The sequence below is a fragment of the Rattus rattus genome, chromosome 9 (assembly GCF_011064425.1).
Source record: "Rattus rattus isolate New Zealand chromosome 9, Rrattus_CSIRO_v1, whole genome shotgun sequence".
Taxonomy (NCBI): Eukaryota; Metazoa; Chordata; class Mammalia; order Rodentia; family Muridae; genus Rattus; species Rattus rattus.
Window position 1 is genome coordinate 29,243,825 of NC_046162.1, and position 24,582 is coordinate 29,268,406.

Genomic DNA, 24,582 nt, shown 5'->3' on the forward strand with positions numbered 1-24,582 from the left:
ACTTTACATCCTCACTCAGTGCATCTTGCCGGTGATGAGCTTAGATGAGGCTTATCGATGAACCATGTGGCCACTGAGCAGAAAGAGCTGTGTCCGCCAGAGGGCAAGTGCAGTTTTGTCATCTGAAGACTGGGCTTTGCTTAGGGTTCTACCAAGGGAACACACTCTAATGCCTGCCTTCAGTTTTCTGTCTGTTTGGTGCTTTATTTGTGCCCAAACCAGGAGGAACATTGATGGTTATATGTGGGGAAGGACTGGGAAAGAGAAGGGTGTTTTGGAAGACAACTTTCCCTGTAAAGTGCAAATAGCCCTCTACCACTGGGGCATTACAGAGCCCTGGAAGAGATCTTTGAATGCAGGCTTTCTTGACCCAGTAGAATAGGACCATGTGATTCCCATCATTAGGGATCAAAGACAAGTTACCTTCTGAGAACTAAGACAGGACCATGTGCTGAGCACTGTAGCCGACGAGAGTATTGTCTCATTTTTCTCCAGGTCAGTGCCACGATGCTCCCTCAAATCTTCATTTCAGCATTCATACTCCTTCTCCCAGGTAAGCGAGGGGGTGAACTGGAACTGCCGTGGAGACTGCACGGGATGCAGACATAGCGCTCCTTGGGTTTTGTTGACTGTGAGTTGCATAGAGAGATGAGAACCAGGACAAAATGGGAGTTCTGAAAGAATCATTTCCTTGTATGTATTTCAAAATCGATAGCCAAATTGTCAAACCACAAGAGTATGTGAGGGCGAGTCCATGAGCCTCCATGTGATAGACTAGTGTGTGCATGTGATAGAAGAGTAAGGGGTGAGTATGTGTTATTTCTTATCACACGTTTCTATAATTTTATTATAATATGATGTATTATATCTGTGATCCTGAAAAGGTATTAGGTAACCATGAAGTAATGTGTGTCCCAGTATGAAATATACACTCATACAGTGAGGACTGTGCTTACTGGTTAGTCAAACTCACAGTGCCTTGTTTTGTTCTTGGTTGGTTGGTTTATTTCCTGTACTGGGGATCCATCCCAGGGGCTGGCAGGGGGTAGGGCTGAATCCTTGAGCCACATCCTCAGGCCTCAGAGTTCCTCTAAAGACAACTTAGAAGCAATTGACAGTAGAGGTTTTCTTCCACCATCCAAGAAGATTCATATTTACATTTTTGTTTTAGTTTTAGAAGTTGCATCATTTAGTTCTGGACTGAATAGTCTGATCCTGTGACCTTCTTGTGACCTTCTTGTGTCACTGGACTTACTCTGTGTCTGGAATGTCATCCACTTACAAGAAGGGATCCCTGTTTGGAGTTTTCGTTTTGAGGACTGATCCAAAAACCTCACTCCTCCCAGTGGTGTTATAAAACCCTTTCTGTAAACTGACATTGAAGTTACTAACCTTCTGTTTTGAAGCCACAATGCTGTAAATAAAAACCTTCCTCTGATCTTTATAGCAAGAGGTAGGTAAGGAATTAGTGACTAGCACCAAAGGGAGGAGGGACAGGGTGGTTTGGGATAGAGTCTCCTGAACTGAGGCTAGTCTTGAATCCTCTAGTTTCCCAAGGCTGGCTTTGAACCCTTAACTTTTTCTGCCTCCACCTCCCAAGTTCTAGGTTTGCCGTTACCCAGCAACGCACAGCCCCTATGACAGCAGTTTTAAGTTTTTAAAACTTAAACTGGAAGCACCATTTGTGTTTCCTTGTCCCACTTAGCTAAGAGCAGAATTAGTCTGGCCCAAGGAAGAGCTGGCCAGTTGGTAATCTGACCTCAAGGGGTCAGACCTGAACACATGTAGAGATATACAGTAACGTTCCACAGATGGGGCAGGCGGCATTGATGTATTTCGGGATACATACATGCACAAATATGTATATAGCACCTATTAATGAATGAACGAGGCCATGCATTTGGAAGGGAGCAAAGAGGGCAGACTGCATGTGTTTCTAGAGATGACAGGAAAGGGGGATGTGAAGTAATCACAATCTGACCTGACCAAGTAGAATAAATAACTTTAAAAAGTTAACTTAGGGGCTGGAGAGATGGCTCAGTGGTTAAGAGCACTGACTGCTCTTCCAAATTCAATTCCCAGCAACCACGTGGTGGCTCACAAACCTCTGTAATGGGATTCTGATGCCCTCTTCCGGTTTGTCTGAGGACAGCTACAGTGTACTCATACAAGAAATAAATAATTCTTTGTTGAAAAAGAGTTAGCTTAGAGAAGGTCTTAGCGGTGCACGCTTGTAATTCCACCTCTCAGACATCTGAGGCAGGAGGATAGCACCTGTAGGAGAGCTAGAGCAAGACCCTGAGGTAGAGCAAGACCCTGATTAAGAAACAAACCTGCAGGTCAGGCATGGTGGTGCCGTTAGCTCCAACACTCTGGAGGTAGACGCAGGAGGAACTTTATGAGTTCTAGGCTAGCCTAGTTTATATAGTGGGTTCTTAGGCCTGCCAGGACTACAGAGTGAGCCCTGTCTCAAAAAGGAAAAAGAAGGAAAACAAACAAGGGGGCGGGGTTTGATGCCCGCAAGCGCGCGTGCGCACTTTGGGGGAGGAGGGGGCGGCGGGGGTGGGGATTCACAGGTGAATATCATACAGTACAATGCTGTTTATTCAGAAGTCTATTCGTTGCATAATCATACCAAAGATGAATCTGCAAACATAAAAATGTTTATAATGAAATATTAGGCTATCAAGACTCTACAAAGAACAAAAGAATGAACAGAAGGATGGAGCTGGGACACAATGGCAGAGCACATGGCTCCCATGTGTCAGGCTCCAAATTTAATCCTCAATTGAAGCAAAGGGGAAAAGCGGAAAAGAAATGCAAAAGTAAAAATGGAACCTCGGGAAACTGCTGAGAGCCGCTTCTGTTTCCTCTTCTTCACCGCAGTTGCTTCAGGATCATTCCCGGAAGTATATGGAATGGGGGGTGAGCCTGTGACGCTGCCATGTTCTTATCCCGAATCTCGTGCACTCTCATTCGTGTGCTGGGGCCGAGGCGAATGTGCTTCTGATACGTGTGGACAAACACTTGTCTGGACTGATGGAAACCGAATCAACTATCGGACAAGCAGTCGCTACCAGATCAACGCGCAGCTTCTTCAAGGAAATGCATCCCTGACCATCGATTACGCCTATGAGAGTGACAGCGGTCTCTACTGCTGCCGAGTGGAAATGAAGGGATGGGATGGTGTGCAGACACTGACCACCTCACTGCAGGTTCAACCAGGTAAGCTCGCCTTGTTTCTTTGCTTATTTCTTGCAAGTGAACCGGATCCACTGTTCGCTAATAATTTGTTCTTTTCCCATAACAAGGAAACAATGGCCCTTATAAATATGCTTGTGGTTTAACGTTTGCTTTTTATTACTTTTAATGACATAATCTCATGTATCTCAGGCTGACCTCTGATAGCCGTATCCTCCCGGTTATCCTGCCTCTAACTTTCTAGTACTAAGAATACATGAAAGTCCCTTCACACCCAGACTCAAATGCTCCTTTGGAGACACAAATACCTTTTATGTGCTTGAATGAAGCTAAAAATCATCCCTAATATAAGACCATGAGCTAAGTCAGCGTCCATGTCTTAATTGTATGTGGGCTAGCCTTGCTGGCTCATGAAACTGAATTCAATTTTCCGACCTTAAACACAGCAGGGAGCGTTACTTAAGCTGAAGTGACTTGAATTAAAGACTATGTTCTGTCTCTGAGTTAATGTCTTGCAACATTAAATCCCTGTTCTCAACACTGTAAAACTGACAGATCTATCCTGAGAAGCAGGCTATGCAGGGTGCGGCTGCGCAGACGAGCTGCCTTCCGCAGTGGTCAGCTGACCTTCTGAGCGCAGGCCACAGGTGTAGGTGGGGAGTTCCACTCCCTGCCTGCCTGCCTTGGGCTTTAAAAATAGTCCTCGCATTATATCACAAGATTATCCTTTTACATATAAATGTTCACATGGAAATGTGTTTCTCTCCCAACCTCTGTTCAGTGCTTACTAGTGAAGAGTTCACAAAAGTCTCAGTTCTAAGATAAAACTCAGCTTTTGTTTGTTTTGTTGTTGTTGTTGTTGTTGTTTTGGATGTGGACATCCTGATTTTCTTTCTGCTTTTAATTAAAATTTGAGCCATGCGTATGTACTGTCTTCATATGCTACTTCCTAATCTCTGTTACTGATGCCTTACACTGATTGTAGAAGCCAATAGTAACCTGTCTTTTTAAATTCAGATCATTATTTTGTAGTTGTTTAGCCCTATACTTTGCTATTTAAGTGATAGATGTGATGACAGCTACGACTATCACGGTGCCTGAGCTCTGGAGGTGGGCACGGGTAGCTGCTATGACTTGGGAACGTCTGTGTTTATGTGAGTCTTCTACAAACTACACGCACACACGGAGATGGAGATGGGGGGAGGGAGGGGAGAAGGGGAAAGGAGAGAGACGGGGGAGAGGGAGGGAGGGGGGGAGAGAAAAAGAGAGAGAGAGAGAGAGAGAGAGAGAGAGAGAGAGAGAGAGAGAGAGAGATTGAGATTGATTGATTGATTGATTGATTGATTTCTGCTAGGACTGGCCTGGAACAAATTTGCCGGCTCTGTACTAGAAACAGCATGTGACATACTCAAAACTTCCCACTATCCCTAGCATAGAGCTAGCTGGGTAGGTTGGCAGAGTTCAGCAGCACCTTACTTCGTAAAGGAAAGACAAGCCACTGCTATAGTTTTAGAAAGAGGAGATAGAATGTGACTGAGAATGCACACAGTAGGGCCCAGCATTTGCAGGTAGAATCGGAGTCCCAGGGCTCCACGCTTCTGTGGTGCTGGTGTTTGTACACACAACCCATCTTAGTTCATTTGGGTTGTGGTAAGAAAATACCTCAGAGCAGACTTTTTTAAAAAAATGAATGAATAAAACATAGTGCTCACAATTCTAAAGGCTGGGAATACCAATATCAAAGTACAGGCTCATGAGTGTCTGTCTGATGAGGGCTCCTGTTGCCGGTACCCTCAGGTTTCTCATGTAAAGGGAGGAGCAAGCCAGTCCCTTTAGCCCATTTTATACAGAATCTACTCACACTCATGAGTGCTATCTCTCTCACTAATGACCTTCTAGATGCCTCCAGCTCTCAGTCTCTACTGCACTGAGGATTAAACATTAACAAGGGAAATTATGGAGACACAAACATTCAGATCAGAGCATATCCTCAGATGGACTTTTTGTTTGATTGGTTTTGTTGTTTTTTGATTTTTGGGGTTTTTTTGTTTGTTCATTTGTTTTGGAGTTTCTTTGGGGGGGTTGTTGTCATCACTAACTGGGGAAATGCTAAATATGAGACACGCGGCTTCTGATTCAGCTGTTAGACACTAGCATGTACCCCTTCTGACAGGTTATTGGACGCGCCTCACTGTGTGGAGAGTATTAATATTATCTGTGACGTGAGTTGGACAGCATCTCTCCCCTTCCTCGTGGTTCCTTCCATGACACAACAGAAATAACATCACTAAAGCCGAGACTCTCCGCCATAGTGTTGAGTCTTAGGTGTGCATGTTTAAGTGCTTAGACACAGGACCTTGACTATGGACGTTGCTTTTTTAATGGACACGGTCAGCTTTGAATTCAGATTTCCTCCTGACTCACCATCTCACTTACGGAAAATCACAATTATTTGTGGAAGGTCTTGTTATTTCAGGTCCCAAGTTACAAACAGAGCCTAGACTGTAGATACCACCTAAGCTTAGCCATTGCCTACACCTCCTTGGAAGTGCTCCCAGAGTGAGTAAATTTTAAGTGGAGAATCATGAAAAATTGAGGAGGACTATGAGTCATCCAACATTATTCATGCTGGGGCACCAGTAGTTAGGGACTTCCACAGACCTATAGTATTTCCCTTCATTGGAATGGTACAGTGTGCATAGGCTACCCAACAGACATGCCTGTCATTTGTTAAAATTAGAAAGAAATGTATGGACATTTTACGTCTTTTTTCCTTTTTTTTTGTAAAAGGCAGTTAAGGGATTTGTCACAATACAAAGTACCAGTATGTTGCAGATAGTCATCCGAAATAGATATTGGTATCTAAGCCATTCTCAAATAGAAAGAATAAAATAATAAATAAAAGAATATAATTTCTGTTACAAAGTAAGAATTTCAGAAACAGCCTGACATGTGAATGGAATTCAGGGACTCCCCTGCCACATGAAATCCTAGTTCTCGCATCATGGGAGACACATTGGCTTGTGGGTGATATGACAGGCGATTCCTAAAGCAAGTTCTGATCCAAGGCGAGCGAGGTTCAGTGAAATATTGGGTGAAAACACACACCAGGCACTGTAGACATCATGGCAACTCCACTCCTGCTGAGCAGAGTCAACCTGATCTTTGGATGTGGGTGCGACCTTCGTGCACTTACCACCCTCAGCTCATGTGGGAGTGACAGTCAGGTGGCCCTTTAAATTGCTCCACAATTAACTTTTTTAGTTCCCCTAAATTTGTAGATAAACAGGGGCGTGTGTGTGCATTTTCCCATATAAACAACAAGGGTGAGGGTCCATTTCCATGAGACCAGGACAGAAAGGGTAAGATGCAAAAGTTCCTAAGGAAATTTAGTAAAATTTCAAGCAGTTAGCAGGATGCTCTGAGCATCTAGAGTATTTGACAATGGTGTTTAACTTTTAAGCCATTATAGGAGGTCTGTAAATGTTTTTTAGAGTCTGTAGTGAAAATCTAAATCCTTCTTGCTGAGTGGAATGGTACTGTACTGTAACATCTTCAGATCTTCCTTGGAATATTCACAGTGTGAGGGCCCCTCTCCCTTTCATTTGTTTACCGTCAGAGAAGCAAGTCACCTCTAAAAACTTTGTGTACAAACTGAGTTCAGAGACTTTTGTCTCAAGCAAAGAAAGTTTAAAAAGAAGAAAAGAAAAAGAGGCGGGAGTAGTGAATGTTTGTATCCCTTAATCTTAGGATCCAGGAAGCTGAAACAAAGGACGGCAAGTGTGAGGCTACAGCATGGACTGCACTCATAGTGAGACATTGTATCAAAAAACAAAAGACACCTATGAACATGTAGTATAAAATTTAAAAGAAGAAAATCCTCTGACACTTTAAAAGGAAGTTTACATTTAAGATAGGTCAATTTGTTAGAGATGTTTAATTATAAGGTATTTTACAAAGCAGTGAAGGGAGAAGAAAAGGATGAGAGAGGGAGGAAGGGAGAGACAGAGGACAGAGTGGGGAAGGAGGGACAGAGGGTGGGTGGTGACGGGGAGGGACAGAAAGACATAAGAGAGATTTTTTTTTTTAAAATTTAATTGCATTTTTAAATTTACATTTTAAATGTTATCCCATTTCCTGGTTTCTCCTCCAGAAACCTGTTATTCCACCCCACCCTGCTTCTATGTGTGTACTCCCTCACTCATCCACCTTCCCACCCTGACATTCCCCTACACTTGGACATCCAGCCTTGAGAGGACCAAAGGCCTCTCCTCCCATTGATGCCTGACAAGGCCATCCTCTGCTACATAAGGGGATAGAGCCATAGGTCCATTCCTGTGTTCTCTTGGGATGGTGGTTCCATCCCTGGGAGCTCTGGGGTGTCTGGTTGGTTGATATTGTGTTCAACCAACTTCTTAGGGGGTTGCAAACCCCTTCAGGTACTTCAGAACTTTTCTTTTTTTATGGTCAAATGACAATGCCTGCGTCGTCACGACACTGAGAACCGGGCGTAGGCCTGCGAGATTTAAGAAGAAACACATACATGGGTCACCCGTTTTCAGAGAGTGCCACCAAGGCTTTACTGAGATCTCCTTCTATACCCGAGGCAAAAGCCGTGGAAAAACAACAAAGCAGGTGAAAATCCCCAACCAGGAAAACAGGAGAACAGGAAAAATCTGTGTCATGGAAAGTCCGAGGCCCAAATCAGGGGCGTAAACAATTTCTTAATAACAACAAATTTAAAGACTTGGCGAGGGAGAAGGGTGCCATGGAAAGTCCAGGGCCCAAGTCAGGGCCGAGAGCAGCTGCCATGGGTGTAAGCAACTTCTTGCTATAGCTAAAAGGCTCAGCGGGGAGGGGGGGGACACCCCAAGATGGGGGTCCAATAGTCAAAATTTGGGAGTGGGGTAAGAGAATAAGCTAATTTATGACAAAGATTTTCACTCCATGAAGACTTCATTTATCATTAGTGACAAGAAGTCTAAAATCAGCAGGGTAGAGTCAAGGCCACCAAAAACCTAATCACAATGCAATATAAAGCCTGTTCTGATAAAGATGCCCACCTACTTAGTTTCCACCCACTGACTCCTCTCTGGAGAGCCCACTGGTGATGTTTTCACCTTGTAACCTTACCTTAGGACAAATGGTAAGAAGATCACAGACAAGTTAGATTCTTCAGGGTTTTTCTAGACTTGTTCTACCCTGAGTTTGAGAAAAATCTAAGAGACTCTAGATTCAGGAGTGCTTTCCCAGGTCCTGTCTCTACAAATACAAATAGATTTTCACTCTCTCTTGGTTCCTGGGAGAAACAACCTTTTTTTGTATAAAGAACACAGAAGAAACAAAATTTGAAGTAAGGAAAAGAATCTGATAGTATTTTTTGACAACTATGTGGCTGTGGAAAGAGCAACTCTGGACTGGGGGTAGATGATCCCTTTTAGCATTTGCAAGGACTTAGGTTCTTGGGTTTGGTCTCTGGCAGTACACCAGCCAAAACAACAACAACAAAACAAAAACACCTTAGGACAAATTGGAGATGTTCATATTAGGCCAAATGGCCTTATGCTTTTAGAACGAATAATGCTAAGCACACCATATGTAATTATTGATATTTGTTTCATTGGCTTGTTCAACTCACTTGATGCCTCTTCAATTTGCTGCTACTCTCTAGGAAGCAATTCGACCAGGAATAAAGGCCTTGCTATTGGTCTCTCCATTTTCGTGCTGCTTCTAGTTCTTGTGAGCTCATTAGTTGTGGCAAGTAAGTAATTTTAAGATGGTTCCCAATGGTAGGAATAGGTCTGGGGTCTCCTTGATAAATGACCACAAATCCAAAAAATGTTTGCAAAGCAAAATGTTTTATTTCTATAGGAGGTCAGAATGCCATTTTATGTCCGCTGACCAAGCATACCCAGTGGAGGTCCTACAGGGCCTTTAACTGGAAAAAGATCACAAGATTCTGTGCCTCCCTCTGAGTGCTCTGAGTCCTTGTGTTCCTATGGGGCTAAACAATGTAACTCCCGCACAGTTTTGAGGGAGAGTGGTATCCGGGCATGGATACTGATGGTTGGAAATGCTGAGCCCACAGTTTCTCTCGCTCAGTAGTGTCCTTACACATTTCATGAAAGATGGCACATCCTCTGTCTCCAGCCCTTTGAGAGAAGGCAGTGCATTTCATGTGTATCTCCCAGACCAAGTAACTGGAGTAAGAATTCTCAGCCACTCTGACTGCCTTCAAGGAACTCCCACTTGCTAAGGGGTTTAAGTTATCCACGTTTCTTAATCCCAGACATGGTTTATAACCCTTCCTAAACTCCAGCCTATGTGTGCGTATCTGCTAAGCACTGAGGTGATTTCTTACACTTTGGAAAAGCTCGGTGGTCTTGGCTGTGAGCCACTCGTGTGGGAGTTAGGTATCCAACAGGAGCTCTCTGGAAGAGCAACACGTGCTCTTCACCCACGGGTCAGGTCTACCCACAGCCATTTTTAAACGTTATGTCTTTCGCTTTCTGAGATTATAATTATGACATTTCCTCCTCCCCCTTTTTTCACTCCAAACTCTCCTATAAATCACTCCTTGTTTTGTTTTTTAGAATTCATCACTTCTTTTTTTATGTTAATCGTTCCGTGCCTGTATGTACATGTACATGCACAGGTATTCCTAAATACAAACTTTTCAACTTATGTATTGTTCTGTGTTTGCGTGTTTCCTATCTTTAAGACGCAGCGCAGAAATTCATTACCGACTTGTTTCATCTGACTGGGCACAAAGTGGGGAATCGGTGCATGCTTGTCAGATTTCAGTATGTTTCCCTTTCGTATTTAGAAATCGCTTATCTGTGATGATTAGTCAAACTGGTTCTGTTTGCAAGTTCCTGTAATTCCAGGAATCAGGTTGCTGAGGCACAAGGGTCAGAACTCGTGGGTATCCTGAACTATAATAGTAAGATCATATCTAAAAGAGGGAAATGCAAATTGCAAAAACTGATACAAATGTATTTCCTTTCTCAGTCCAGAGCTGTTTATTCTTTTCTGAGGGAAGGTGGTTACTGGGAATCTAAAGGCCTGTGGAAGGAGATGGAGGGTGAGGAGTAGGTGGTGGCGGGTCCCTGATGGAAGGACCATTAGTAGGGCCTTGTGACTCAGGTTGCTCGGAAAGTCCATGTTTAGATTGTTCTCCAGCAGCCAATTTACAAATCTAGACTTCATTCACTTCTTTCAGTAAAAGACAGTTTGCCAATGACTTTCTAGCGAGCTAGGAATGCTCTGTGTGGGTGATGCACCGAGCTGTGAGTGAAGGGATACTTCCTGTACAGTGCAGCGGGGAACTTCCCAAAGCCACTAGGAACAGTTGAATTAAAGTCAAAAGCAAGAACCTTGATCAGAAGAAGAAAGCACCATGCATGTTTTTAATGATGTTTTCAATTTCTGCCTCCTCTCATCCATATTTAGATTACATATTTATGAAAAAGAGGCCAGGATCTCAAAGGTAAGCTGGCATGGTTTGTGTCAATCGATTCTGAACTTTGTGTCTTGTTGATTTTCTTTCCTTCCTTCCTTCCTTCCTTCCTTCCTTCCTTCCTTCCTTCCTTCCTTCCTTTCTTTCTTTCTTCCTCCTCTTCTCTCCTCCCCTTCTCTTGTCTTATCCTCCTCTTCTTCCTCTCCCTTGTTGTCTCCTCCTCCTCCTCTTCCTCTTCTTTCTCCTCCTCCTCCATCTTCATCTTCTAGGCAGGAAGATCATGCCTGGTGTGTCTATTGCTCACCTTGAATTCCAAACTGTAGTTTCTCAAACCCCTTTCTAGTTACCACACCCTCCAGTGACGTGTCAGTAATCTGATACCCCAACCATTCTGTCTGAACTGGTATAGAAGGAGCCTCTTGACACTGCCAACTTGTAACAAGCACTGAAAGGTAGATTTTGCTTTGTAAAGCTAAATTGAATGAGTTGGCTTGGTTTTCTTTTTATCAGTTTTACTTAACCGTTTCTTAATTGAAAGACTATTGAATTGCAAGATTATTAAAACGGTGGATGCCTGCATCACTACGTTCTTGCACAGCAACCATGTTTCCTAGGACCCATGCCATAGGGCTCACAACTCCAGCTCTAGAAGAATAGCAGACATCTATGTGCACCTGTATTCATGTGCACACACACACACACACGCAAATCAAAATAAATCTTAAAAAAACAAACAACTAGGGACACACGTTACGCACATGCATAATTCGAGCAAAACATATACACAAAATAATAAATACATTTCTAAAAATTGAAAAATCAGAAGGCATCTGAGTTAAAAGACAGATCCTTTTAGGAGCTTTCTGACAAGCACCATGGGATTGATAGGGGGGTGTGGCAGGCTGTGTGAGTAAGCCCCAAGTAGAGTTAGTCTGTTTTCATCTCTGATTTGCTCCTCTGTGAGTTCTAGAAACTCAGTGGATGGCAGCCAGTGCACAGATACCAACAGCTCTCTCCCAAGATGTGCCTCATTACCCCAAATGCACAATGTTTTTGTGCCTGTGTCATATTTAAATGAGTACCTTACAGGTAGTCTTTTTGAAACGGTGTCATAGACCACCAGTCCTTTGAAAAGGCACTGCTTGGGGTTGGGGATTTAGCTCAGTGGTAGAGTGCTTGCCTAGCAAGCGCAAGGCCCTGGGTTCAGTCCTCAGCTCTGGAAAAAAAAAAGAAAAAAATGAAAAGGCACTGCTTTCTTACTTGGCTTTCTACTGCATGCTTAGTGTTAGAGGATGTAGATGCTATGTGCTATGTGGATTTCTTTTCTTTCTTTCTTCCTTCCTTCCTTTCTTCCTTCCTTCCTTCCTTCCTTCCTTCCTTTCTTTCTTTCTTTGCTATATGGATTTCAAAACCATTGTTTCTTTCAAGAAAAAAATTATATATTATTGTTGTAGATGGTAATTTGTGTGTGTATTTATGTGTGCACATGTATATATGTGCATGCATGTGTGTGTATGTATTTGTGTGTGCACATGTACATGTGTGCATGTAAGCATGCACGTGTGTGTGTGTGTGTGTGTGTGTGTGTTTGTGTGTTTGTGCTGTGCACACATGGCATGGCATGCATCTGGCTCCAGAGTTCTCAGTCAGGTCAACAGACATTTCTAACCCTTTCTAAAGCACCATGGTCCATAGCTGTAAACACATGAATATTCTAGTTCTTATCTTAGTCCCAAAATGTGTAACTTGATTAGGTAACAGTATGATGTTAGATAGCTACCTTTTTTGAAATCCCATTTTTTTGTGTTTCATTACATGTATATCCTGAAGGAGGCCAATATGAACTGGCATTTTAAAAGTAATTCTTCACTAAGCTGATGCTTATTAAACAAACTTTTTATGACTTAATACCTGGGCCCTGGGTGGTAGTGTTCACTGTTATGGTTTTTTTGTGAATGGGGCTTCTGGAGTTCTGAGTTTATATTAGAAATGAAAGTCATGCTTGGACCTGAAAGGTGACCTCATACTGTGTTCTTCAACATCTCTCTCTCCCTCTGCAGCTTGGTAGCCTTTTGTGTTTCTAAGATCAGAACTTTACTAAATAAAGAGGCTGCATGACCACGAGCCCAAGACAACGGACGTCTACAATATTGAAGAAAATCTTCATGTCAGCGTTTAAGTTTCAGGAGAAGACAGCTACGGCATATCACCAGGCTGGACACCCCTTAAGTGCCTGGACTATTTTCTGTGTCAGTTCACCTTGAGTTCCCACTGTGCAGCGGCAGTGGAGAGGCTGCCCCTCTAACTGTCTCTACGCATACCCACCGCTGACGTGATGCCGTCTCTCCACACTACAGATCCTTCTTTCAAACATGAATGCTTGAACATTTTGGGCGTCCTTTAGGCCCCATAATTCTTTTGTCTGCGAAAAGCAATTATTGGTAACATCTATCTTGGTTACTAGAACCATCCAGCAAAGAGGAATAGGATTTTAAAGTAAAACTAAAATAAAACAAATGTGGATTTAATTAAGGAGGATGAGATTTAATTTAGATTTGATTCATGATTCTGCTTTGTTTATGTAATTAGTGGATGCCATACAGGAAGAGCTCCCTGGAGCTGGCCCACTGTCTGCTCAGCTGCAATGGGAGTAGTCTGGTGAGGCATGGCCACAAAGACTTCGTCCCAGGATTGCTTCTTGTTACTGATGTGCTTTCTCAAATTTGTCACTGCCATACTCCTCATTTATGTGGCTTCATGTAAGTGGACACCAAGAGACCCTCACTGCCTATAGCCTGCTGTGAATACTTTCTGGGTGACAGCCCACCCTATTGGGCATATTTCCTAGAGACCAACAAGAAGATGACTTGTCATGAATTAATGCTGTTTAGGTAAACTAATGACTTTACAGAATTCGTGATTTGATTCAGATAATTTTAGGAAGAAAATTTGAGGAGATGATTTTGGCTGTTTTGCCAGGAAGATGTAATAAAGGTAGAATAAAGAATAGCATGTGACCCCTTCTCATAGAATAGTAAGTAAAATCAACATAATAGGGAATTGCATAAATTGCACTAAGAAAAGAAATAGGTTTGAGATAAATTTGTGATCAAGGATAAACACTCAATCTAGGTCAGATCCAAGCATGAGGAGGTGTTCACTATGATAATGAACTTATAGAATGAAACACTGCTTTGAATTTTCTATAGACATCCTCCTGTAATTCCCTTTTTTTGTGTAACATTTTATCTGTGAGGTAATTTTATAAAGTATTTTTGTCTAAGAAAGTATAAAAAGTCTGAGAGAAAAAAAAATAAAGTGTAGCTATTGGAGCTTGGCTCCATCCACCAAATATGTGTATGTCTGTCCAAATTATGTATGTACATACGTATGTAGGTATATTTGTTTGTATGAAAGTATGCATGTACACTTGTGAAATTGATGCAACAGGAAGATAGGCTTGGGCTGTGTGTGTGTGTGTGTGTGTGTGTGTGTGTGTGTGTGTGTGTGTGTGTGTAGGTCTGTGGATGTGTCCCTGACACACACACACTCTCTCTCTCTCTCTCTCTCCCTCTGTCCATCCTTTCTTTCTTTCTCTCTTTCTCTTTCTTTCTTTCTTCTGTGTAATTGGAAAAAGTCATCAGCTTTTGGTTGCAGAGAGAGAGAGAGAGAGACTGAGAGAGAGAGAGAGAGAGAGAGAGAGAGAGAGAGAGAGAGAGAGATTGCCAGAAGCCATCAGCTTCTTGCCCCTAAAACTGTGAGAGAAAGTTAAAGGTCAAAGGTGATCAGTCTTTACCCTTTGTCCAACATCGTGTCCCACCTCAATACCTGACTCTGTCGGTTGGCCCCCAGAATTTATCATAACCCAAAATGTCCCTTTTCCTTACCTTCTCTAAGGATCTCTGGTCATGGGAGATATAAGTTTGAATTTCCTTCATAGATGAACAAAAGAGAGTCTATTATTGTAGGCATGAATACTTTCTTATGGCTCATGAAATATGACATGTTATTATGTAGTTAATCATAGGATAAAGAGAGGTGTTTCATGTCAGGAGAGGTTACCATGGTGAGTGTGGAACAGACAACCAGGGAAGAAAATAATGGACCAAGGGATTCAGTTAGTGCTGGTTCCGCTACACTTCTGTCTTGGTGCTCACTGCTTCTATCCTCACCCACTGAGCTCTAAGCAGGAAGGAGTCAATGAAGAAATGGAAGGGGAAAGAAAGGCGAGAGAGCAGGGCACAGACTTCTACCTGAGAGAAGTCCTATTGCAGGTGTGACAGTGTTTGTGACTGTCGTGGGCTTACTTCAGACTTCTAAATTTCTAATTGTCTTCAGGCCATGTTTATATTTATTTCAGAAAGACATGGCATCTTTGTCATAGTGAATCAGTTTGTCACAATCAATACAATATTTTGTTTTGCTAAGAGTTAACAAAGGCTATTGTGCTGATATCTTCATTACAGTGTGGTTGTTGAGAAGGGCAGGTTGGGTAGAGGGTAATAATTTCTATTTCAGTCTGAATGATCCCTGACACCAGATCAGAGACATTTAGCTCATGGTAGCCAAAGGGCACAGGGTACACATTCCCAGTGCTGTTCTATAGAGTTCTAGGAAATGTATATGTGTCTTTTGGGTTGGGGGAGGGGTAAGATAGTAGAAAGTTGCATCCTGGGTTTGCCAAATGGGGTTTCCTTTGTCTGCTCTAAAAGTGTATTGTGTTTAAATTGCAGCGTTTTGTTTTTCTTAAATCTGCAGCAATTGTACATCAAATCAGGGTTTTAGCAGTGACATCCCTGATTTGTCAATATTCTCTATAAAAAGTGTCAAGATCAGCCTGAGTTCTACAGCGGTGAGGCCACTAGATGGGGCCATCCTCTCCCATATTCTCCTTCCTGTTTCCTTTCTCATTCCTGCCTGGTGGCTGCAGGGCTCTGAGGCTCCTTCTTCAGGCTTCTTTTTTTTTTATTTATTAATTTATTTATTTTGTATATGTATACACTGTCCCTGTCTTCAGACACAGCAGAAGAGGGCATCTGATCCCATTACAGATGGTTGTGAGCCACCATGTGGTTGCTGTGATTTGAACTCAGGACCTCTGGAAGAGCAGTCAGTGCTCTTAACCACTGAGCCATTTCTCCAGCCCCCCTTCTTCAGGCTTCTTGGAGTCTGTCTATCCCATTCTCCAAACTTGCTTGTACTCAGAAACATGGTACTAAGAACATTCTGTGAAACCACCCACAGAAGGAGGTTCATAACTGCCTATGACTCTTCAGAGGATGTGCTACCTCCCTTTTGGACCTGTGGGCACCTGAGCATACTGGATACAAATACAAATACATATTTAATGAAGTAAAAACAATTCTACGAAAATGGGAAACCTACAGAGTGGATTTTTCCCCAGTAGCTTTCATAATAATAAGAGATCAGGAGTTAGTGTTCAGTAAATATCTTAACTTTGTTACATTCATAAATCTGTTGTGTGATAATTTCCTTTAAAATACCATTTTCCTTTGAAATAGTTCATGTTTTGTAATTTTCTTTTTTATTAATGTATTTATTTCTTCACTTTGCGTCCTGATCACATCCCCCCTCCCACAATTCCTTCAAGTCCTACCCTCATACCCTCTCTCCCCATTTACCCTTCCCATTCTCTTCACAGAAGGGGACCACCCCCTACCCCATGGGTACCAACCCTCACTTCAATTGTTAGGGGACTCACATGAAGACCAAGGAGCACATATCCTACATATGGCATGGGGGGCCTAGGTCCAGTCCACGCATGTTCTTTGGTTGGTGCTTCAGTCTCTGTGAGCCTCCATGGGCCCAGGTTAGTTGTGCAGGTTTTCTTGTGGTGTCCTTAAGCACTCCGGCTTGCCTCATTTTATCACCCACTCTTCCACAAGATTCCCTGATCTCTGTCTATTGTATGGCTGTGGGTCCCTGCATCCTTTTCCATTAACAACTGGATGAAGCCTCTCAGAAAACAGTTAAACTATCCTGTCTGCAAGCATAACAAAGCATCACTAATAGTGTCAGAGGTTGGCTCTCTCCCATGGTATGGGTATTAAGTCATTGGTTGGCCCCTCCCTCAGTGTCTGCTTCAGCTTTATTCCTGTCCATCTTATAGGCAGGACAAATTTTGGGTTGAAGGTGGTTTTGTAGATCCATTGGTGTCCCTCTCCCTCCACTAGGAGCTCTGCTTGGCTACAAGAGATGACCACTTCAGGTACCATATGCCTACAGCTAGGAGTCTCAGCTAGAGTCAGCCCCCTAGACTCCTGGACCCCAGTCCAGGTCTCAAGATTGTCCCAGAGGTGTCCCCACTGATTTCTGTTTTCTCCCAGTCCCCCTCCTCCCCACACAAGATCCCCACCCCTACTCCACTACCCACCCCCTTTCCCATCCAGATCTCTCTCTCATCTCCTTCTGATGTCTATTTTATTTTCCCTTTTGAGAGAGATCCACACATCCTCCTTTGGTCACTCCTTGTTATTTTGCTTCTTTGGATCTGTGGATATAGTGTGGGTGAAAGGTAAAAGTTTTAAAGTTGCCCCCCTAGACACAAAGTTTAGAGTAGAAGGTTAGGCCTCAGAATTGTATGTTCCAGGAAGCCTCTCCTAGGGCTACATCTGCTGGTTCCTATCGAAACAATCTTGAGAAGCAGGAAGCAGCTTCTCCTAGGAACTAGTGGACCATGAAGTTAAACAATCTTGAGAAGCAGGAGACAGCTTCTCGTAGAAAACAATTTTGAAAAACAGAGAGTTTCTCCTCGGAAACATGACGCCATCCCTGCCCCCTCGGGTTGTGGTTTTTCCCTTTAAATACCTCTTCTCCCAGCCTCTCAGGGTCGAACTCCACTGCCCCTGTGTGGGATATGAGTCTCGACCCCAGTGCACTGGTTCCTATCAATAAACCTCATGTGATTACAGCAAGGACAGTCTTGTGTGAGTTCTTGGGGGGTCGGATAATCCTGAGACTTGAGTGAGGGTCTCCCCACTCTGGGATCTTTCAGGTACCATGTACTTTATGATTAATGTCCACTTGTAAGGGAGTGCACACCATGTATGTCTTTCTGGGTCTGAGTTACTTCACTTGGGGTGAAATTTTCTAGTTCCATTCATTTGGCTTCAGTTTTTATGATGTCCTTGTTTTTTTAATAGCTGAGTAATATTTCATTGTGTAAATGTACCACATTTTCCTTATCTATTTTTCATCTGAGGGACATCTAGGTTGTTTCCAACTTCTGTCTATTATGAATAAAGCTCTTGTGAACATATTTGAACAAGTGTGGGATAGTGGAGCATCAGCGAGGATGTACTGTCTTGTAGCAATGCTATATAGATAAATAGATGATTTCTTAATTCCTAATGATCATTATATAAGAATTCCTAAATTTATACCAGCAATTATTGAGCTCTTTATAATAAGAGCTACAATTAAGGCTCTCTGTGGTATGAAAACTGCAACTAGAACTCTGCCAGTCTTTATGTGTCAGGAACTAATTGCATTAGATGAAAAGCAGGCAGACAGTTTTATAATTTAGGAATACATTCCTTTAGTCCGCAACACCATTAACTAAAGGGCATAAAAGGAACAAATAATTTATTGTAGGTGCAAGGACAGAAGATAAAATATTGACTGGATTTGCCTACACGAAATGTCAATACTAGTTTGCCTTTTGACATAAGTATTAACTTAGACATAAGAATTATAGTTTTAGACTCTCAACCTTATGGAGCTAGTGACACATAATCAATGTCTAGTTAGATAACTAGTCTTAATGGAAATACATGTAAACATCTCCGTTGTAACTTCTTGTTCAATTTATGGTCTGAATATATGACTGAACTTGTGAACTTTTGGAATACTATGTGATCTATTCTCCTGGAAAGGTACAAAAAAAAAAACTAGGAACAATGATATTAAGGAGACAGGAGAATAGGATAGAAGCATTACAGACATGATGAGCACATGAGGAGAGACAAAGAGGAGAGCAGAATTGGGGATGCAGAAGGAGAATAGAAGAGATGCAGAGTAGAAGTGAAATAAAAGCTGAAGAAATGGCAGAACCTAGCAGACTACAAAAGAGCATAAGAGAGAGAGAGAGAGAGAGAGAGAGACAGAGAGAGAGAGAGACAGAGACAGACAGACAGACAGACAGACAGACAAAGAAGGATCTTCAGAGAGAACAAAAGAGCAGGCAGGCTTCTTCCTAACATGAGACATGTTCTTTCTTAACTGTATGTTTCTTCTTACTGACAAGGACAGAAGGTATAGCTCAGTTGGTAAAGTGGCTTTTGTAGCATGCAGGGAGCCCCCAGTGCCATATACACCTGTAATCACAGCAGTCCTTGAGAAGCAGAAGAAGGAGAATCAGAAGTGTATAGTTATCCTCAGCTATACAGCGAGTTCCAGGCCAGGATGGGCTGTGAGCGGAGACCCATTCTCAGGAAGAAACATTCTTTAGTCTGATGATTGTAGTTGGATGCCGTCATTGTACTCAAGATCCAAATGGTCCTATCAGCCCAAAACTTTGTACACTTTCATAATAGTGGTATAGTCTCACTTCTTGGAGAACAAAGTATCATGCACTGGAGTTGAACACACCCTTTCTCACAACCACAGACAAGGAGAGCACACTGCAAGATGACCCTTGAGGTCTGTACTGAAAAAAAGACAATGTGTTCCTATGGCAAAGCCTAGCAGAAACTGCACAGGAACAGAAATTCCCCAGAATAATCGGTGTGGGTGTCAAAGCCAGAACTAGAACAAGATTGTGGCACCCAATAAAGTCTGAGAGGTAAGCTGAGGCTGGGTTATAACTTCATGCTGGCTGTCCTGCCCAGAGTGTTTGTGCCATCACTTGACTAGAAAGAAGCAGGCAGAACAGTGAGAAACATCAGATTTTGTAGCCATTACATGAAATTCCAGGTTGATAAGGTCGATGCATATATAGTAGGAATTTTCTGTCTGAGGAGGATGGTCGTTGCCATTGTTGGATGGAATGGTGAAAACTGCAGAGAACGTGTCCCTGAGGCCTTAAGCAGACAGGTCTTAAAGTCCCTCACTCTCAGTGCTAGATCTCTTGTTCAACAACAGCTCAATCAACACTTGGACAAGAGCACTTGATCTAGCAGCCAACTTACCCTAGGCACTGAACCATCTCTCTGGCCTTGAAGCCCGATATTTGTACACCATTTATTGAAGAAGACTCTCCAATATGCTGACATACATTAAATGGAAAGCTTAACCTTTTCATTTGTTTTCATTTCTCTCTATGTGTGCAAGCATGTGTTTGTGCTGGTGTGTCTACACACTCATGCAGGCCAGAAGGCAGTATTCAGTGTTCTCTTCTATCTCTTCGCCTATTCCCTTGAGTCAGGATCTCTCTCTCTGAACCTGAGCGTAGGATTTCTCAGAAAATTGGAAGCTCTAAAACCACAGCAATTCCCCTGCATTCTCCCCTCTTTTCAGAGCTAGATCAGGTGTTCTTGGGGTGGTGCCTTCTTTGTGGATGCTGAGATGCTCGGTCTGGCCTTCATCATGGAGCAGCAACTATGTCTAACTGCTGAGCCATCTCTCAAGTACTGTTACCCATTACTTTTAATGTGGACAATAGAAAATTAAAACTGCTTATATGACGTAGTGCCAATCTAGAAGTACAAATTACGCAGATGACACCTAGGGAGAATGGGCGTGCTAAGTGGGAAGGAGAATGAGGAAATCCCAGTGTTAAACTTGAACCCCACTTGCTTTAATGCTTGCTTGGCTGGTTTCATGTGTGTTCACTTGGAGGTGAGGGTTCATGTAACCCAGGAAGCTCAAGTCTCTCTGTGGCTGAGGCTGGTCTTAGAGTCTCCCTTAGCTGTAGTTCTGCAGCACAGGGTTTCATGTTTGTCTATTGTTTTGTACTTTTTATCCTTCTTTGTAAATATTCACTATAAATTAGCATAATATTTAAATATAATTTACTTAGGTATGCATACTACTGGACTGTATTTTCATCCTTAGTTTTTTGCTTGGATTTTTGGTTTGAGTTTTTTTGTTTGTTTGTTTGCTTTGTTTTATTCTGTTTTTGAGACAAGGTCTTGCTATGTAGACCAGACTGACGTCATATTAGCAATCTGCCAAAAACCGAAATTTCATTCTTATTCAATTGAACCCAAATAAATATTCAACTCTAAAGAACCAATTCCAGGACTCCCAGAAGAAACACGGCTCTTTTAGGAGTATAATGCCAGTTTCTTCATTTTGATCAAGGTTCCAGTGTGTAAACTGATGACATTAGAGGAAACTGGTTGATTACAGGGACATGTGATGTGGCTGCAGAGCCAAATGCTTTTTGGAGAAAAGGTTTAACACTAATAAGGGAAAAAATCTAATAAGATCTGTATCTTTCCAGGGTACTGTAAGTCAATTAGCTTCAGGCTGGTGGCCCTGCCCAGAGTGTCCTTGTGACACCTTGACTGGAAAGAAGCAGTAAGGACAGAGTGAAAGGTCACATTTCATAGTTGTCCCCTGAAATTCCAGGATGATGAGGCTGCTACATGTGTGGTAGAGATTTTTCACCTGAGGAGAGTGGTTGATGTCACTGTTGGAAAGAACAGTGAAAACTGCAGAGACCTTGACTGGCCTGGAGCAGACAGACCTTCAAGCCCGTCACCATGACCACTGGAGCCTTCTGCTACCTCAGCTCAATCAGCATCAGGTCCAGAGAGTTTGGCTAGGATCTAGGGTGAATTTAGCATAAGGGAATTGTTCCAGCCCAGTACGGGTTGCTGATGTAGAAATCTATTACAGAACCAACATGTTGGAACGGTCTTCCCAGAGCTGCCCAGTCACTTTTATCTTTTGACTGAAGAGTTTTATGTGCAAGTTCAGTGCACAGCTGAGCAGTCATGGCATGGGTATGTTACAGATGGCAGGGAGGAGACACAGGGATGGTCATAGCAATGTGGCTTGTAATGGCACATATTTGACAACCCTCTAAGTGACTACCAGTGGGAAAGTAGGCAAGGAAATGTGATGTATCCATGCTATAAGACATGAGCCTAATTAATCATCCTGATATAGAATGTTGGAAGTCACAGGGCTACTGGGAAAGTCCAGGCACAGATTCATGCACACAGTAGGCTTCTGTGTGTGCACACAGTGTCAGGGAACAGCAATGTGGGAGAATTTATTAATGTTTGGACTCACAGTGGGCAGAATGGATTGGGAAGAGTTTGAAAAGGGAGTCATGATTTTAGCATGTTTTATACGGCTTGATTGCTTTCCTATTTGGATTTCTAAATATAAATGGATTGAAAGGAATTTGTGTTAAATATTTAAAAAGTACCCTGAGTACTTTCAAATGTACATAATTCTTATTTTCAAGTTTTGTTGTTATTGTTCAGTTTATTAGGGTGATTCAGTTACCCCTTTCTTGACTAATAAACAGAAAACTAGCTCAGATCCCAGATCAATGAGCTATTTTCATGGGTAACAATATTCACTTTTCTGAATGCTAACTTACATTAGCCTGCCATTTTATGTCCACAAAAATGATGCACAATTCTCCCCAAGATGCTATATGTCAAGGACCAGGACCCTAAAATATGGGAGCCGACAGCTGTGCCACAGACTCAGCATCCAACGGAGCTAGAAGTCCTGTAATTATCTCAAGCCAGCCTCAGACTAGACAGCCCAGGTTGGGTTGGAACTCATGGTAATCCTCCTGCTTCAACCTTCTGAATGCTTGGACTGCAGCTATGACCCAACATATATTACTTGTTTGTTTTGGGAGAAAGTGTCTCATTGCTCATGACCTGTGACTTGCTTATGTAGCTCTCCTGGCTTCCACTTCCCAGTATTCCTGTTTCTACCTCCCTCCTGACCTCCAGGATAGATAGTCATCAGGGGAGGTAACAGTGTAACTGGAGAGCTAAGGCTGTGCCTATGAAGAGCTGGCCTTTGGTTTTCTTTGCCATGTATTCATGTTTTCAAGTCTTTCCTTTAACTGTATCCTGCTGATGCTACTACAAAGTACTACAAAGTAGGTCCAAGTAGGGCCTTGGACCTTTTCAATTGGAGAAGAATTAATTTCACAATCAAAAAGAGATAGATACAAGGATGGTCATAGTGATGCTATTTATAATAGCATATGATTGGAAGCAACTTAAATGTCCAACGATGGAGGACCAGGTAAGGATGAATGATTATATCCATGATACAAGCAGTGAGCCTAAATGAACAACCTCATGGTAATCATAATTCTATAGAGAAATCAAAGCAAGCAGTCATGTATGCAAGCATTACCGGGAACATCAGTGTATGGACATCTTTTAATGTTTGGGCTCTAGGAGGGGGAGCTGGGGGGTGGGAAAATTGGTAGAGGGTCATGTTTGCACAAAACTTCCACGTGGTTTGAAATATTTTCATATAGATGTGTGTTAGTGCAGAGGAATTTATTTTAAATTTCAATATAACACATGAGGAGTTTCAAATATGCAAGCTATTTATTTTTATATTTTTCCAGGGAGTTTTATTCATTGGGGGTGCAGGAAGGAGAAAGAGGAGAGAGAAAAGAGGAAGAAGAAAGACAGTGAATTAGGTGACCTTTCTTTTGTTAATGAACAGACAAGTAGCCCAGATAGGTTGGCCATTTTTTTTTTTCTGGTCAACCGTGTCCATTTGTCTGAGTATTTATTCCACTAGACCAGGTTTTTACCTTCAAAGAACCATAGGAACTGTTCATAGTTCTCTCCAATAGCTGCGATCCTAAAAGTAGAGATCAAGAACATATATCACACACACCACATCACAGCTCAACACAACACATGGGGAATGAGGGGCATGCAACTTCTTATGTTTCACCTCTGTCCAATGGGAGCACACATTTTAGGGAACGAGTGTAGATTGCCCATGGTGTCCTTAAATGAATGAAGTTCTAACACAGACTCCTTAGTACATGGACTGTAGGTTTAAACCCTCATTTCTGACCTGTTCGTTTGTTTTTTGAGAAATGGTTTTATCATTCAGGTGTTGTTTAAGGCTGTGCAAAATGGACAAGAAAACAGCCTTAGAACTTGTGGAATGTGACCCACCCACCATCACAAACTGTGGGTGTGTCTCAGAGAGCCAGGGCCCAGAGGACATGTCCTGAGGACTTCCTACTGCCGTGGAGCATTGCTCTTCCTGCTGCTGCCTTTGCAGTCACCACATCTCTCCTAATCTGTGAGTTGTAAGAAAACTATGGGCAGTGTCATCAGCACTCACAATAATAGTATTGATCTTTTTCTTTTCTTTTTTTTTTTTAAAGACTTATTTATTTTATTTTTATGAGTACACTGTAGCCGTTTTCAGACACACCAGGAGAGGGCATCAGATCCCATTACAGATGGTTGTGAGCCACCATGTGGTTGCTGGGAATTGAACTCAGGACCTCTGGAGTAGTCCGTTTTCTTAACCACTGAGCCATCTCTCCAGCCCTATGATTGATCTTTTTCAAGTATTGGTGCTGGAGTGGACCACCCTGAGAAAGAATTTAGAGATGTAGATTGTTAGCCATGACCGTCCACCCTTAGAAAGAATCTGGAGATGCATTCTGTACGTGTAGTTAGGTTAAGGTGTTTTTGCTGGTGGCATCAACTTTGAAAATTTAAGGAAACAATGTGAAGTTCTGAAAGGCACACTCCTAATAGCTGAGCTAGGGATTTTTTTTTTTTTTTTGAGGTCAGGGAACAAGAACAATGGCAGCCCGACTAGTACTAGCTGACACTCCTTTCTTGCTAAAACTGGGCTGTTGATCGAGCTGATGATTAATTTTTAAGCCTATTTTTGCCCTTGGTTTCCTGATATGATTTAATAAAAAATTGTTAATGAGTAGATGTGTACCCTGAGGATATAAAAAGAAATAACTGCATTATTTCATATATATA

The 24,582-nt window shown here is 42.3% G+C and overlaps 1 protein-coding gene across 1 annotated transcript; it reads left to right on the top strand.

Annotated features, from left to right (window-relative positions):
• Positions 1–502: 502 nt before the first annotated feature.
• On the top strand, positions 503–12,943 carry LOC116910535 (hepatitis A virus cellular receptor 1 homolog). The gene is made up of 5 exons (XM_032914443.1): positions 503–553; positions 2,887–3,225; positions 8,873–8,962; positions 10,654–10,690; positions 12,721–12,943. The coding sequence occupies exons 1-5, from the start codon at positions 508–510 to the stop codon at positions 12,776–12,778; spliced, it is 570 nt and encodes a 189-aa protein (XP_032770334.1). The 5' UTR covers positions 503–507; the 3' UTR covers positions 12,779–12,943.
• The last annotated feature ends 11,639 nt before the right edge of the window (positions 12,944–24,582 follow it).

Coding starts and splice junctions, on each gene's coding strand:
- LOC116910535 (XM_032914443.1), top strand. CDS start 508: ATGCTCCCTCAAATCTTCATTTCAGCATTCATACTCCTTCTCCCAG. Junction 554..2,886: donor ATTCATACTCCTTCTCCCAG/GTAAGCGAGGGG, acceptor TCTTCACCGCAG/TTGCTTCAGGATCATTCCCG. Junction 3,226..8,872: donor CTCACTGCAGGTTCAACCAG/GTAAGCTCGCCT, acceptor GCTACTCTCTAG/GAAGCAATTCGACCAGGAAT.